The 15,310-nt window shown below is 37.9% G+C and overlaps 1 protein-coding gene across 4 annotated transcripts in view; it reads left to right on the top strand.

The window, feature by feature from the left end:
• LOC107745096 (zinc finger protein 609-like) overlaps positions 1-15,310 on the top strand; it is a 93,140-nt gene that overhangs the window by 19,870 nt on the left and 57,960 nt on the right. For 2 of the 4 annotated variants that reach the window (XM_016558927.1, XM_016558928.1), the window contains exon 2: positions 12,142-13,014. In XM_016558927.1, the coding sequence (XP_016414413.1) occupies positions 12,274-13,014 (741 nt within the window). In that variant the 5' untranslated portion in view covers positions 12,142-12,273. Of the gene's footprint in view, positions 1-6,451; positions 7,047-10,147; positions 10,407-12,141; positions 13,015-15,310 lie in introns of those variants that run through there. The other 2 variants (XM_016558926.1, XM_016558929.1) reach the window with 2 other exon arrangements.

The following is a 15,310-nucleotide window of genomic DNA, read 5'->3' as shown; positions in this document are numbered from 1 at the left end:
TTTATTACTTTATTTTTATTTTTGTCGATTTAGAGACCTGTATATTTCTTAGTGAAATTCATCCCAATAATACCAAAACATTTGCACAAAATGCATTACATAAGTTTGTTTAGTGGTTTGTAATTTACATTTATCAAGATTTGAAATCTACATTCATGTTACCAGTTTTTTGTGCTATTGTTCCATTAGTTTCCACTGAACCATACAGGAAATGCTCTGTTTCTTTTCCAACCCTGTGCTTTTTCTTCAAGTTCTCGTTTTAGCCACGGCATGAATTAAACATGGGCTTGTAAAGGGTTTCAGCGCTGAAACTCGGTGCTCGTGCTCCTCAGAACTCATTTTCTAGAGGTTCCCCTGTGATTTGGGCAAGTTTTTATTTTTAAAGGCATGACAAGAGAAGTTTGGAATGGGCTCGGCTCATGATCCGCAGAATCTGTGTGTGGAGGGGTTGAAATTGCTTGAGGGAACCTTGGCTTCAGTTGTAGCATGTGTTCGTCATAAATTTATTGGCTTGGACAAACACAATTGAACACACAGCTGCCGCCCGTATTGTGGCTTTGCATGTGTGCGTTTTGAAAGCAAATTTATTGAGCTGGAGCTAAGGTGTTAAAAAGAGCCCTTTTTCTTATGGTTCTTTTAAAGCATGCAAAGAAGCAATGCAAGCTATTTTCAAGAGCAGGTCTCCTTAGCTCAAATGCCCATCATATCCGATGCATGACACGTCTGCGGCTGTATTTCAGTGCTTGAACATGCGTGACTCTGGAAAGCCTGCATAAATAACACATTCTCCTAATCAAAACAGATGGCAGTCTGTTGTGGGTTTGGTTTTGTGCTGATTTTGTGTGCCTGAGATTCTTCTGGAAACCACATCTGAACCCAACTCCTTATCCCAGCCCCCACACTGGGCGTGACCCACATGGCAAATCCCAATTGCTTCCTTACAGTAACTGCATATTTTCGTTTTAAACAACCAGTCGGTCTTCTGCACGCTTAAAAATATAGCCTAGGTTCTTTATTGGTGTCAGTGGTTCCTTGAAGAAACTCAATTGAACCACAAAAGGTTATAGTGGAATAAGGTTCTTTAGATTATTCAAATGTTCACTTTTAAAAAGAAAGATTCCGAAAGTGGGTTTTCGCAGCAATGCCATAGAAGAACCATTTTGGGTTCCCCAAAGAATCTTTCAGCTATCAGTTCTTAAAAGAACCATTATTTTCTTAGAGTAAAGAACATTTCAATAATCTACTTACCTTTTTCCACTCTAAAGAACCTTTTGTTCCAATGGAAACATTCCATGGATGTTAAAGGTTCTTCATGGAACCATCATTGCCAATAAAGAACCTTTATTATTAAGAGGGTAGAAGAACCATTTTTGGTTCCTTTCAATTAACCTTTTTTTTTTTTTTTATTTTGTTCCAATGGAAACATTCCATGGATGTTAAAGGTTCTTCATGGAACCATCATTGCCAATAAAGAACCTTTATTATTAAGAGGGTAGAAGAACCATTTTTGGTTCCTTTCAATTAACCTTTTTTTTTTTTTTTTAGTGTGAACATTTTAATAATCTAAAGAACTTTTTTCCATTTATATAAAACCTTTCCTTTTTAAAAAATAAAGGTTCTTTATTGGCATTGATGGTTCCTCGCAGAACCTTTCCATTCAAGAAAAGGTTCTATATAGTTTTCTTTAGATAATTCAAATGTTCTTCACACTAAGAAGAAATTTTTATTTTAAGAACTTTTCAATGAAAAGTCCTTTGGGGAATCAAAAGTGGTTCTTCTATAGCATCATTGTAAAAACCTTTATTTCTAAAAGTGTGGGAGCTTTCCATTGTAAAAAAGGTTCTTTACACTCTTAAATATTAAGGTTGTTTATTGGCGTTGATGGTTCTATTAGGAACCTTTAACACTCATGGAATCTTTCCATTGGACAATAGTGGAAAATGGTTCTTTAGCTTAATTAAAATGTTCTGATGACTGACAGTTTTTTTTGGAAAATCAACAATGGTTCTTCTGTGGCATTTCTGCCAAAATCCCCGTTTGAAACCTTTATTTTTAAGAGTTGTATGGTCCATTAGATAAGAGAAATTGGCTTTAAAAATTTGCGAAGTTGGTCATTGTTTTTTGGTGGTTGCGACTGTGCTTCTTTAAAAAAATTGCATTTGAGAAACTGTTGAATACAAACATGAGTATGAAGTCTAGTGTGATTGGTAGCATGCCAAAAAACGGCATGTTGCACTTATAGTGTTTAAGCACTAGATAAACAAGTCGGCCTTTGCCAATCCACCATGCCGACTCATCGGTGCATGAATGTGCATTTGGGGCGAGAGGGTTGGTTATTAAGGCAAATTACAGTGCGTTTTTCCAGTGAACTATCCTTATTTGGAAATGAACTGAGAGCATCTGACCCTGAAGGCCTGAGCTGATCTCACCTTCATTTGAGTAATTAATTGATTGATGATGTGTGTTCAGAAAACAAAGACTGATTGGAAAGACTGAGTCAAACGAGGCTTGTGTATTTGTGTAGCCTGTCTACTCAAGTCTTCTCCTGCTGTGTTTGGTGTAGATTTCTGTCGACGTGTTGTCTCTAGGCCTCCGCTGGTGAACTGTCTTTAATTGCCATCTTGGCAACAAATGGCTTCACTTCGCCGGAGGTTATTTTGTAGCAATTACCTTTATCAAGTCTGGCACTTTACACCTTTCTCAAATTACTTCAAATTAGGACCTACATGGGACTTCAAAGTAGCTTTGGGTTGTCACTTTTTGCATGCAATGAAAGATGCAACCATCATTTACAAACACGTTCAAAGTGTTGGAATGAAAAGCTACCACAACAATGTTGTAACAAGTGTTAGTTGATTGGCAACACTTTTCATTCTATAGGTTAATGCTTTCAGCCAGCAATTTCAATGTGAACATTATCAGGGTGAAATGGATTTGTAAAAATGTAAGAGAATGAAGGACTTAAACACGTGCTCTCTTATGATGTGCATTAGTTTGTCTCTGAACTACAAATGTGACGCCCGCAGTACACACTTGGCAGGCGGACTTTGCCAACGGAGGCATCTTTGGCATGAAATCATTGTTTTATGTTTCGAAGTTCGGTAGACCGTTGTCACGCCTTGATTGCACACTTTAACTTCCCACATGTTTGTACACTTCACCTGTCTTGTACATTAGGTTTATGGCAGATGACTTAGTAGTGTATTGGATTTGACTTCGGAAAGTCATTTTGTAATTTTTAGAGACCCTGCTTTTAAATGGTACACTTGTTACGGTAAGCAACGGTTTTGATGTATTTAATGTTTCATTTATTAATTAATTTATTGTATATTTTTTTAATTATTGTACTTTATTTTAAAGTTTTATAATTTTAGTTATTTTATGCCATAACAGTAAAGGCTAAAATAGTATACAATTGTTATTTTTTTATTTAGGAAATTTTGTTGTTTTTGTAATTTTGTAAAAAAAAAAAAAAAAGTTGAATTTATTTATTGAATTTATTATTATTTATTTTTTTATTGCTGCCTTGAATATTTTATGCTGACATGTCTTTTTGTTTTAATGTTACAATTTCTATAAAATATTAAACTGAAGGATTTTATAGTTGTCATTTGTAATTTTGTAAGCAGTTTCTGTATTACAATTTGTAATAAATTAAATATTTTTTATTGTACTTTATTCTAGCAATAATTGATGCCTTATCAGCAAAGGTTAAAATAATAAACAATTTTTTTTAAATTTAGGAAATGTTGTTGTTTTTGTAATTTTGTAAAAAAAAAAATTTAATTGAATTGTACCGTCTTTTTAAAATTACTTTATTTTTTATTGCTGCCTTGAATATTTGATGCTGACATTTTTTCTTTTTGTTTTTCCATAAAATATTAAACTGAAGTATTTTGTAGTTGTCATTGTAATTTTGTAAGCAGTTTGTGTATTATTAATAAGTTATTATTTTTTTATTGTACTTTATTTTAGCAATATTTTATGCCATATCAGCAAAGTCTAAAATAATAAACAATTTTTTTTTTCAGAACATTTTTTAATTTAGGAAATATTAAACTGAAAGATTTTAGTTGTTTTTGTAATTTTGTCAGAAGTTTAATTTTTACTGTATTTTTTTATTGTTGCCTTTAATATGTTTGATCAAACAAACATAAATCTTTTTTTATTGTCGGATTTCTATTAATTATTAAACTGAAGGATTTTATAGTTGCCACTGTAGCAGTTTAGTTTACGTTAAATCTTCTGTTGCTTTGGAGACTTCTGGTTGTGATTCGGAAAAGAGCAGCGTGAACATTCATCAGAGTTTCTCCTTTCGTGTTCCACTGAAGAAAGTCCATCAGGGTTTGAACTGACCTGTGGGTGATGACAGAAAGCTTGTGTGAACTGTTCTTGATTTTGACTGGGATAAGAAAGCTGTTTAATTAGCCAGGAAACCACGCTTGCAGATAGCAGCACCGTGATCTCGCTTGTCATCCTCCTCAGCCTGGGTACTCTGTGTGCCCTGCAAACAGTATTTCTGTCCTCTCTGTGGAAATTATCTGTGACATGAAGGCTGTAAACCCTCCAGAAGCCCCCGCGCTCCCTTCCAGAGATTTCATGTACTGCGCGACCTGTCATTCGAGGTGCCAAATCAGTTCCCCGTTCACACAGGCTTTTGGAGTTGTGAGTGAAACCTCTCCCCTGCTTTATTGTTGCACAGGGGAATTGAGATGAAAGGCCAGAAATGTTTCATTTTTACCTTTGCTGAGCACAAGGGCGCCATCAAAGCTTTGCTATCTGACAAAAAGAGCTTCTGATTGGAGAACCGCCCAAGCAAAAGGTCTGTTGCATGCAGGGTCTTCGGGGCACGTCTACTAGGCTCGGTTTACCGTAATCGACGACCTGGCAGACGTCTGAACCCAAACGGGCTGCTCGGGGGCAATGCAGAATGGTACATCGCGTACAGCCACAAATTGAAGTCCCGCTGCGCTTCCAGACCGGATGCCGCTCCTGACATTTCGCTGAGATGCAGTCTGGCTGACCCCGCAGGTTGCTTGATTCCCATCACCTGAAGCTCCCTGCACTTTTCTATTTCAGTCAGCAATTCAAGCACACAATCCAATTACACGGTGGAGCCTCGGTGTGGCAGCTAGCGTGGAACGAGCGCTCGGCCCCGCAGGCAAACTCTTAGAAATAGCTCGTTAAGAAGCCCCCTTTCCTGCCCCTGTAATTGAGTATTTGGCTTGGCTGTGTTTGGCAGAGCTGGAAAATATTTATAGGTTGAGTTGGTGCTTAACTTCTCTAACATCTGGCGGCTGTCATAAAGGCATTAAATGCCACATACGTCTTTGTTGCGATTAGTGTTATGATTATGCAGCAGATCTGAGCTTTTTTTCATGTATGTTTAAATGGTGGTGATTCATAGGAGGATATTAATAAGTTTGGTACTTGTTAAAGGCCTGGTTTCACAGACAGGGCTTAGACTAAGCCAGGATTAGTCCATAGTTCAGTTAGGACATTTAAGTAACTTTTCATAAACATGCCTTAGAAAACACATTTCTGGTGTGCATCTTGAGACGAAACAAAGGCACTGATATATTTTAAGATCAGTCAGTGCAAGTTTCTTTCAGTTGAAACAGCTCAGACTTACATTTTAGTCTGGGACTAGGCTTAAAGCTTGTCTGTGGAACCGGGGGAAAGACTTTTATATAAAATTTTAAAATGATTGGCCACAGCTTTGTCAACAGACCTTTATTTATTTATTGTATTTTGACTGAATACTGTGTAAAACAGTATTTCATATTGTTGTATTTTAGTTTTTAGAATAACAAATTTTTTTAAAATATAGTTTAACTATACATTTTACTATCATACAATTATGAAATTTAATGATAGAAAATGAAATTAGAAAATTTAATTAGTTAAACTTGTTAAACTATTTTATTGTATTAAAATATTGTGTAAAATATTATTTTATTCTTTTTTTTATTCTTTTATTCTAAAAACTAAATAAAAATGCAACATGAAATATACACTATTGTACACAGTATTCAATATTCATTATATTTTTTTATTTATAAATGATGTGTAAATTATATAATAATAAATTTCTAAATAAAAACGTGTGTGTGTGTGTGTATATATATAATATTATTATTATTATTATCATTATTCCCCAAAACTGAATGTTTATTGTCCTAAAGTATAATCGTGAAATGGATAAATATCAACCAAATAATGTGCCTGGATGTTGTATTTTCTGTAACTACTCTGGTTGTTCATTTCCATCACATTGTTAATTATCGCTAATTATTTGTAATTGTTTGGTTAATTAATGCTGGTCACACTTTTTGTTTTCTTTTGCAGTTCAGTGTTCCTGCAAGGCTCGTGTGCATAAACCACAGATTATCCCTGATTAATATGTTGCGAGCCTCGCCGAAACGGCTCACTGTGTGTTAAAGGCAGTGCAGTAGGTCAAATGCAGATAGGATTTCACTCTCTTTACTGTGTGGTTAAACGGGGCAACCCAACTCCTCCAGACCGGCCCAGGACAGCTGTTCTCTTCTCTTCGGGGTTAGATCAGATGTTTCCTCCGTGGGGGCTAACTCGGCTGCTGGAGATGGCCTCTGTTTGGATTGGCTAATGGTGAAGTTATGAGGTTGGCAGAGCAAGATCGTTGGCTGCCCGAGAATCTACCGATCGGGCCTAAAAAGAACGGAGAGAAAGGGCACCGTCATCTCTGTGATGAAATCCTACGCTTGTCTACTTACAGATCTCGAAAGAAAAAGACAAGAAGGCAAGGGAGAATTCCAAGAGGGGAAGATGAAAATGCATGCAGCGCCGTTTTCATCTGATGCAGTGTGTAATTTAACCACGGGAAGTGCTTCCCTCCCTTTCACCGAGCCTTCAGAAAGAGCTGTGATTTAGTCTGACGGAGAGCCTGTCAGTTCCAGCAGCCTTTGAAACCGCTTTTTTATTAGAGAATCTCAATTACTCCGTCGCCGAGAGGGATTTAAAACTCCGAGGCCGTTCTGGCACTGAAGGCACGAGTGCTTCTCAATCAGGTCAGAGGGCCCTCTTGAGTACCGCCTCTTGATTTTACATTTCATCTTTGTTGTCTTGTTGTTTTTCTTCATCCCGTCCCTGATTGTATTCGCTCTTTGATCTGTTTTTCATCATCAAACGGGGGCGAGACAGGTATCGATCCTCGGTCCTGTCATCCCACCGAGGCGTTTGCACAAGCGCCCATTTGAGTTTCAGCTCACGTTCTTCCATCAAGCCGAGGCGTCCGCAGTGGATGCCTGTGTTAATTAGGCCCGTGTCGTGTCGGGTGGGATTGGGTTGGGAGCGTGGAAAGGCAGCTCGCCTCCCTCGAGCGCTCCCGCTGCTTGCTGGCATGCGGCAGGGAAAGCGAAATTAGTTTAGCGCCGTTATTGGAAGGGCACAAGTACCTGAGTCTCAGGGTAATGAAAAGGACAACCTGTTCCAGAGCCGCTCGAGCATGGTGTTTTTGGGTTCTTGCTTTACCTTCAGCGATACTTGCCAAAGACGAGGGGAAGCACAATTTAATTACGCTTCTCAATAAACAGCTTCTCTTCAGGCATATTGATTGGTTATCCATCAAACGACATCAAAAACAGAACTCAAGCATGTGTGGCACGTCCATGTCTGGCTCAAATCAAAAGCTTTGTTTCTTTGCCTTGGGTGTTTGAATGGGGAACAGACAGAAGATTTATTTTTACTCTCTTAAATTATAGCGCAATTTCGTCATTCGGTTCCTAATTAGGTTATACGTGAGAACCGTGACAGTCGCTTGCATCATCAGCCATGATGGGATATGAATGAGTTTTGTAAAGCTTTGGCTTTTCACATTTATTGGCAAGGTCAAAAACCCATGGCGGGTTACACTAATGCAGCGGCTCTCTGGTGTACGTATTTTAACTAGTAAACGATTATATGATTTAACTGCAGGTAGTAGATTTCCCCGACCTCAGCGAGATGCGAACATAGTGTGGAGTCAAACTTCAAAACATTAGACATTAAATTTATAATATGATAACTTAATTTTTAGCTGTTTTCAAAACGAACGGCAGCATTTTATGTTAATTTATTCTGTTTTTGCCTTAATTGACACAAAAACATGAAATGCTTTCATTGTGTCGTGGCAACTACATATGGTCAATATGTTAACGTGACGTGTGATTGACTGCAACTAGTGTTAATTTTGTCAGCCATTTTTAATTTAGTCTTAGTTTTAGTCTTAGTCTTTTAAATTAGTCTCAGTCTTAGTCTTGTCAAATGTACTTTTTAGTTATTATCATATTTATTCAACCTTGTCCTGTTTTTGTTTAGTTTAAATTTGAGCATTTTAGTCAATGAAAACTTTTCGTCATGCTGTATAATAGTTAATCTGATAAAGAAATTATTTATTTTTTACTCAAAATTATAATTGAAAAGATTGTTGTCATTTGAGAAATTTATTTTTTACATTTCAGGTATTGCACTTTCACCAATAAGCACATAGAATGAGGACTCATACACGTGGTTTATTTGACCTCATCTAGTGTACTGATTTATTATAGGCTATTTAATATATAAATTAATATCAAAGTCTTAGATATCCACTCTCTCTGTCTACATTATGAAAACTGGTAAAAACCAAAAAATATTTTAACAGTAAAATAACTTAATTCCAATAATTCCAAAACAGTCGAGATCTCGTGCCAGAACACAGACTGGCTGAACGACGCTTTCATTTAAGCTGAACATCTCACATGGAGATCGCTGAACTTCAGCTTACTTGTTTGTCTGTGTTTTCAGATCATCGTCGGCACTTACGCAATGAAGAACGAGCGCGTGAGCATGGTTGCCAGATTGCAAGAAATAAGCAAAACACTCGGCAGAAAATGTATCCTTTTAACAGAGAAGCTCTGATTTGAACCAGGGGAACCCCGCCAAAACATGCGTATTTTATCCTCGGAACGCATGTTTTTGTGTTTTGCTTTGGTACCGAAATTGGTACAGAGAACCGTGGATTTTCACTGGTATTGGTACCGAATACTGAAATTTTGGTACCGTGACAACATTACAATCAATGATCGACTTCTAGTTGACTCTGAACGTCAAACTCCAATGGCAGAAAGTATTTGAACCAGCAGTCGACTGATATGGACGAAGAATGGGAGCTCTGTGTGCTCAGGCGCTTGCGTGTTCAGTGCTGTCAAAATAAAAGTCCTGCACACCGTCAAAATAAACATCCAAGTTTAAAGAGTAGTTAAGTTGTCATGCAACTACAGTTCTGACATATCTGGCAAAAAGGAAAATGTAAGTTTCAATTACATTTTTAATATTTAGAGCTTCTGTAATGAATATTATTCCATATTTTAATTTGAATTTCGGATTGAAATAAACATCGCCGTTAGCGTATACATAGTTAATCGTTAGCATAAGCGCGGCTAACGCTAATATAATGAGCATTAGTATGAATTTTGTTCATTTTGTTCAAAACTATTTAATGCTCCTATAACTTTTATTACTGTAAAAAACAGGAGGACATAATGGTATTTACTATTTTTACACACCAGAGGCTTTTAAATGAACTGTGTAACCAAAATATGCGTGTTAGAGAATGTACAAATGTATGGTTAATAGTGTTTGTCATATAGTGTTTATGTCGTATCAGTCCGTCAGAAAAAGTTGTTGTTTTTTTGTTTTAGCCTTTGGCTTCGGATCAAATCTTTTGTGCTTAGTCCAACTGAGCTGGACATCTGATGTTTACATGTTTTGAATAATTGTCTGTAATATTCTGACACTGTGGTTAACCTATAGGGATGAGTCTACAGGCTGAGTAGTTAAGTTGTCATGCAACTACAGTTCTGACATATCTGGCAAAAAGGAAAATTATTGGCTGATTCCAATAATTAAAAAATGCAAAATATCGGCAAGGCCGACATATCAGTCGAACCACTAATATAAACATCCAGTAGCTCCGCCTTTAATTAGGTAAAATGCTGTTATGGTAGCTCAGAAATAATTTAAAATAACATTGATATTGTGTTGTGGCATTTCATTGTTGTTTGCATTAATCGCCTTCAAAAATGGCATCTTTCGAAGTTCTACTCTCAAAGCTTTTCATAGTGCAGAGAAAAGCAAGGGACTGATGAATGACTGTGATAGTGGAAGTCCGTCTTATCTTGGGTTCCAACGGCAGACGTTTGGAAAGCTTCCTGCAGGACACACTCCATGTTCCCTGGTGGACTGACGGATTACAGCAAACCACTGATTAGTGTCCTCTCATTCAACCATCTGTCTCCCCGGCTATTTAAGATGCAGCTCAAAGACGGACTCATCGTTTTCAACTTAAGTAGTGCTTAGTTTTATTAGACGACCGCCAAACTGTAGTCGTGCAGTTAAACCAGTTTGTGGTTCGTACTGTCTTTTATGTGACCTCTTTCGGGTATAATGGGCAATGACTTTGACCTTTAATCGGCGTCTGTCTGTTCTATTTCTGTTCCAGACTAAATTAATAATGTAGAGCTTTTTAGTCGAACTAGTTATCTGTGTTTGTTTATGGGTTGTTTAGTGTTCTTAAGAATCTCTAATGGAAAACAGATTTTAAGCCTCTTTGACATTAAAAAGGTTTCTGTTTCTATTTAAAGATCAGTGACATTTGGAAAGTGTTGATTGTGTGTAATTCATGTCCATGGAAAGTGATTATAGTGACTTAAGTAGTGAGTAATTTGTAAACTGCATATTGATGAACATCTGACATTTGTCATGTTTTGAATATTTGTGCGTAATATCATGATGCTGGTAAACTTTTAGGGACTGGTCTGGATGGCTGACTGTTTAACAACAACTAGTTTAAATAATGAGTTTATCATTTATCTTGTTTTAAGAGGATTTAAATGCTGAAGGTTTAGCATGCTAACAGTGTACAACAACACTGAGCATGCTAAAATCCTGTCTGAGATGTTGCACCTTTAAGTTCCTCTTTAAAGCACCATCGCTTCAGCCATAAAAACACTGCTTATACAACAATTCATGTACAATAATAACTTTCAATTTTGTTAATTACAAAATTACAAGAAATGAACACACAGTATGGTGATTTGTTTTGCATTTTGCTTTTATATGCAAGACTTTTTGCAGCATCATGTGTGTATGTTTGCTTTTTAAAACTGATTTAAGATCCTTTGGCTTCGGATCAAATCTTTTGTGCTTAGTCCAACTGAGCTGGACATCTGATGTTTACATGTTTTGAATAATTGTCTGTAATATTCTGACACTGTGGTTAACCTATAGGGATGAGTCTACAGGCTGAGTAGTTAAGTTGTCATGCAACTACAGTAGTTGACTAGTGAGTTCATAATTTGTTTATTTTCTTTCATTTCTTTTTAAGCTGAGATGCTGAGGTTTTCGCATGATGACAGCATTACATGCTTGCAACCGTAATTGTAAATGCACTGTCAACATGCTAAAATCACGTTAGCGTGCTTTTCAGATTCAAGATTTAATTTCAGTGTCATGAGCATTGCATTGCATTCAAGCTGCGTTAATGTTGTAATGAGTTCAACTTTAAAAACTGATTTTAAAGACCCCAGTGTTATGATTTAATCTGTTGTGAACCGTCTAGTCTAATTATAGTGCTGCCTTAAAACCAACCAGTCATTCAGACAACCTACAACTAGTTGGTTTTGAAAATATATAGTTTTGCACATCCTTAATATCTTTAATGTTCACTTGTGAGGAAATTAATAGCAATGCTGTTTTCTCTCAAAGCGAGCGGCATGTTTGAGTCAGCCTGATTCCTGCAATCATTCGTTGAACTTTGATGTCAATCTGTCAATGAAGAATGGCTCTGTTTCCGTGTTATGATGCAATGTCTATTTGTGAACTGATGGTGACCATGATTCAGCTGAATTTTTTTTGTCCCGAGTCATCTAAAATGTAGTCTAAAAAGGTTACTCGGCATGTATTTGTAATTCATGTGCAGTGGTACAGCTTGCAAAACCTTTTTATATCTAGGGCCTTGACAGGATTCTGATGTTTTGTTGTAAGAGCAGTGTGCTTGTAAAAAGGTCTTAAAGCATTGTATTTTACTGCATTTCCTCATTTCTTACATATTTTCTTCTTGTTTTTACCCCCCCCCCTTTCCAGGGCAACAATGTGGGTTACTGGGAAGGGGAAACCAACAGGACCCTGAGGCTTGTGTAAATGCGCTTCCCGACCACCTCAGTCGTCTGAGAAGGTCAGACCTCCCTGTGGCGTGCTTGGGCCGCTGGCACTAAGATGTCCCTCAGTAGTGGCACTGCAGGCGGGAAAGGTGTGGACTTGAATGCGGTGGACACTTACGACAGCGGGGATGAGTGGGAAATTGGTGTAGGCAACCTGATCATTGACCTCGACGCTGACTTAGAGAAAGACAAGCTTGAGATGTCGGGCACTAAGGACGGGGACGGAATGGCTGCTGCCTCGAGTGCCGTAGCGGCATTGCCGGACAACATCAAGTTTATTAACCCAGTGCCTCCTCCGCCGATCAAGGACAGCAAATCCAAAGCTAAGCGTAGCAAGAATTCCAAGGACAGTAGCAAATCCTCAACCCCTGATGGGGCCAAGAAGGACGCCCAGGGACGGGCCCAAAACGAGGCCACTGGGCCAACCGTGGGAAGCGGTTCCACAACTTTACCTTCCGGGAAAGGTTCAGATAAAAGTAACAAAGCCTCTCGTAATGTTCCGAGTGGAAAAAAGGACAAGGAGGGTTCTGGAAAAAGCAAGAAGGAGAAAAATGAAGGGGTACAAGCTGGGAGTGTGCCCTCGGAAAAGGACCCATCGGCCCAGGCTATGCCTTTAGGCCAGGCACGCAATACCCCATTTGAGGGGATGCAAAATTCGGACCTTGTTGGTGCTGAGCAACTAGGGAATATTACCCTCGATACCACTGGAATAGTCACACCTTTGGCTATCAAGAGCGAACCAGAAGAAGTGGAAAATAATGATTGTAGGACCATGAAGAAAGTGAAAAGCGAAAAGGTGAGTCCACTGGTGTTTTCATTGCTCTTCCAACAGGAAACAAGCATTGCATTGTCTGGTGTTCAGTTTGGTTTTAAGTTTGTGTTTTATATAAGAATTTGCTTGAGTATTATAAACAGTGATTGTATAATGCAGTAGAAGCTGCAAGCTAATGCTGTTCCAAATGTTAGAAATTGACAATGACTTGGTACCTGACATATCCTGGTGTGCCAATTTGCTGGCTGCATTTCATTTGGCACTAGTCCATTTTAAAGTGCAGGAAATGAGGCATGCTTAGCTCGGTAGTCTCGATGTCCGTTTAGTAATGCATATAGCTCTGCCAAAAGAGATTTAGGACAGAGACCAGATGACCAAAGATACAAGACCATCAGCTCCCAGAATTTTGTGTACTTCCATAAAAGTTCTTATATGAATAAAGGAATTGTGTATAAGTACAGCTGTAATGCTAATAAGTTTATCGTACCAATTGTTGTTAACCAGATAACCATCTTGACAACTGGTTAAGCCTTAGTCTCTCTTGTTACTGAGCTCAGGTTAAGTGTGAGATATCATCTTATATTTACATGCTTTTTGTTCTGTCTGATTGAAGTTCTTGTTGCCCAATCTTGTTTGAATTGAGTTGTCGGCCGATTGTAGGGGTTTTCTCGATTATTCTTTGCACTCAATTATTGGCCTACTAGTTCCTGGCAGCTGGTCTAATTTGTAGCTTGATCTTTCATGTTAAAACAAGAATCCATGCCTCGACAGATTGTTCTTAGAAGAATGTAGTGTTCGGCATATTCCCCACAGTAACACACGCTTTCTTTTGCAAATATGAGATACAAAGATCAGCGAAGACTAATGTATTAGTGTTCTTTGAAGTCATTAAATTCTGAGAACTTATTATATTGCACTGCTTTTAGTTGAACATTGACTAAGCCTGGCTTGTGCATTACAAACTGAGAGGGTAGACTAACGTATCTGCTTACAACAGTTCTGTGAAATTCCTTGCTAGTGACTCAGTCAGTAGTTGTTCATACTCACAGCATTGTGTTCCCTACATAGTGGGCCTCCGGGGAGCCATTGAAATGTAACACTTGGACTCCTTGCTTACTCTCAATTGTGACAGGCAGCCAAATCTAGGCTACTGGAAAAGTTTTCTTTAGACAGAACTGATGGTGATCTATTTTGTAACGTCCTTGGAAAAAGATTTTTGGTTAACTACGGCTTGACTTTATGAAGTTAAATGTTTTTTTTTTAAACCATTTGACCTTGTTTGTGTGTGATTTCAGTAAACACTATTCCCTTTTTTGTCCAAGAATGTAGGTTAACAACGGTGCTGTCTAATTTCATTGTGTTCCTGCATGTCACCAGCACAGGCAAAGTCATGGGTTTGATTCCCAGGGAATGCTGAAAGCTGATGAAATGCATACCTTGAATGCAATGCAAGTCGCTTGGGATAAAATTGCGTGCCAAATGCATAGTAGTAAATTGCATTGTGTTCACTAAGCATTGACATTTGCATTGACTTGCATTGTGTTCTTGTAGCTCAAATAGTAGAGCAACGCCAAGTAGGGCTGGGCAAAAAAATAGATTTTTCGATTAATCGTTTTTTTAAAACGACATCGATTCGATATCGATTCTCAAAAGCCACGAATCGATCTTTTCCGGGATTTATTTCAGCACATTTAGAACGAGATCTGATTAACGTGAATCTTATCATTAGTCTTCTCCACTAGATGTCACCCTTATTTACCTTGCGCGATGTTACAACAGAAAGCCTGTCATTCATTCAGCGCTTATCATGGCCATACGCGTGATTCGCAATGCTCAGGTGAAACGCTATAGTAATACTATAAATCTGCGGAAGCATTTGATATCACGCATAAGGCGCCATGATTTCCGCAATGAATGAATGAATGGATGGCGCGTCGCACTTTGTTTACTACACACATACTAAAGCGCGGATGACGCTCACTGTGTTTTCAGCGTCTGCCATCTCACTATATGATGATATGAACACGAACGTCATCTCCAGCTGCTCTGAGAGTCACTTCATTAGCATTTTACCGTTTCATTTGAGAAAACTACCGTCATATCACATACACAGCAGCTGCAAATTCTTCACGGCAACCCGTCAAAATAAAAGTTTAGTTTAACGTTAAACTGTCAGAATATATTACTATTTAGCAGTCTTAAGAATCAATGCTACTACTGCTAATAAATATTAATAAATCTTTATTTTTAAAGGAATAATCACATCTGTTTTATTTTTAATTTTAACAGTAAACCTCTGTTGTGCAGCACTTTGCTTGCC

This window comes from Sinocyclocheilus rhinocerous, unplaced genomic scaffold (genome assembly GCF_001515625.1).
Source record: "Sinocyclocheilus rhinocerous isolate Xijiao unplaced genomic scaffold, SAMN03320098_v1.1 scaffold2966, whole genome shotgun sequence".
Lineage (NCBI taxonomy): Eukaryota > Metazoa > Chordata > Actinopteri > Cypriniformes > Cyprinidae > Sinocyclocheilus > Sinocyclocheilus rhinocerous.
This window is presented reverse-complemented; position numbering and strand designations above follow the sequence as displayed.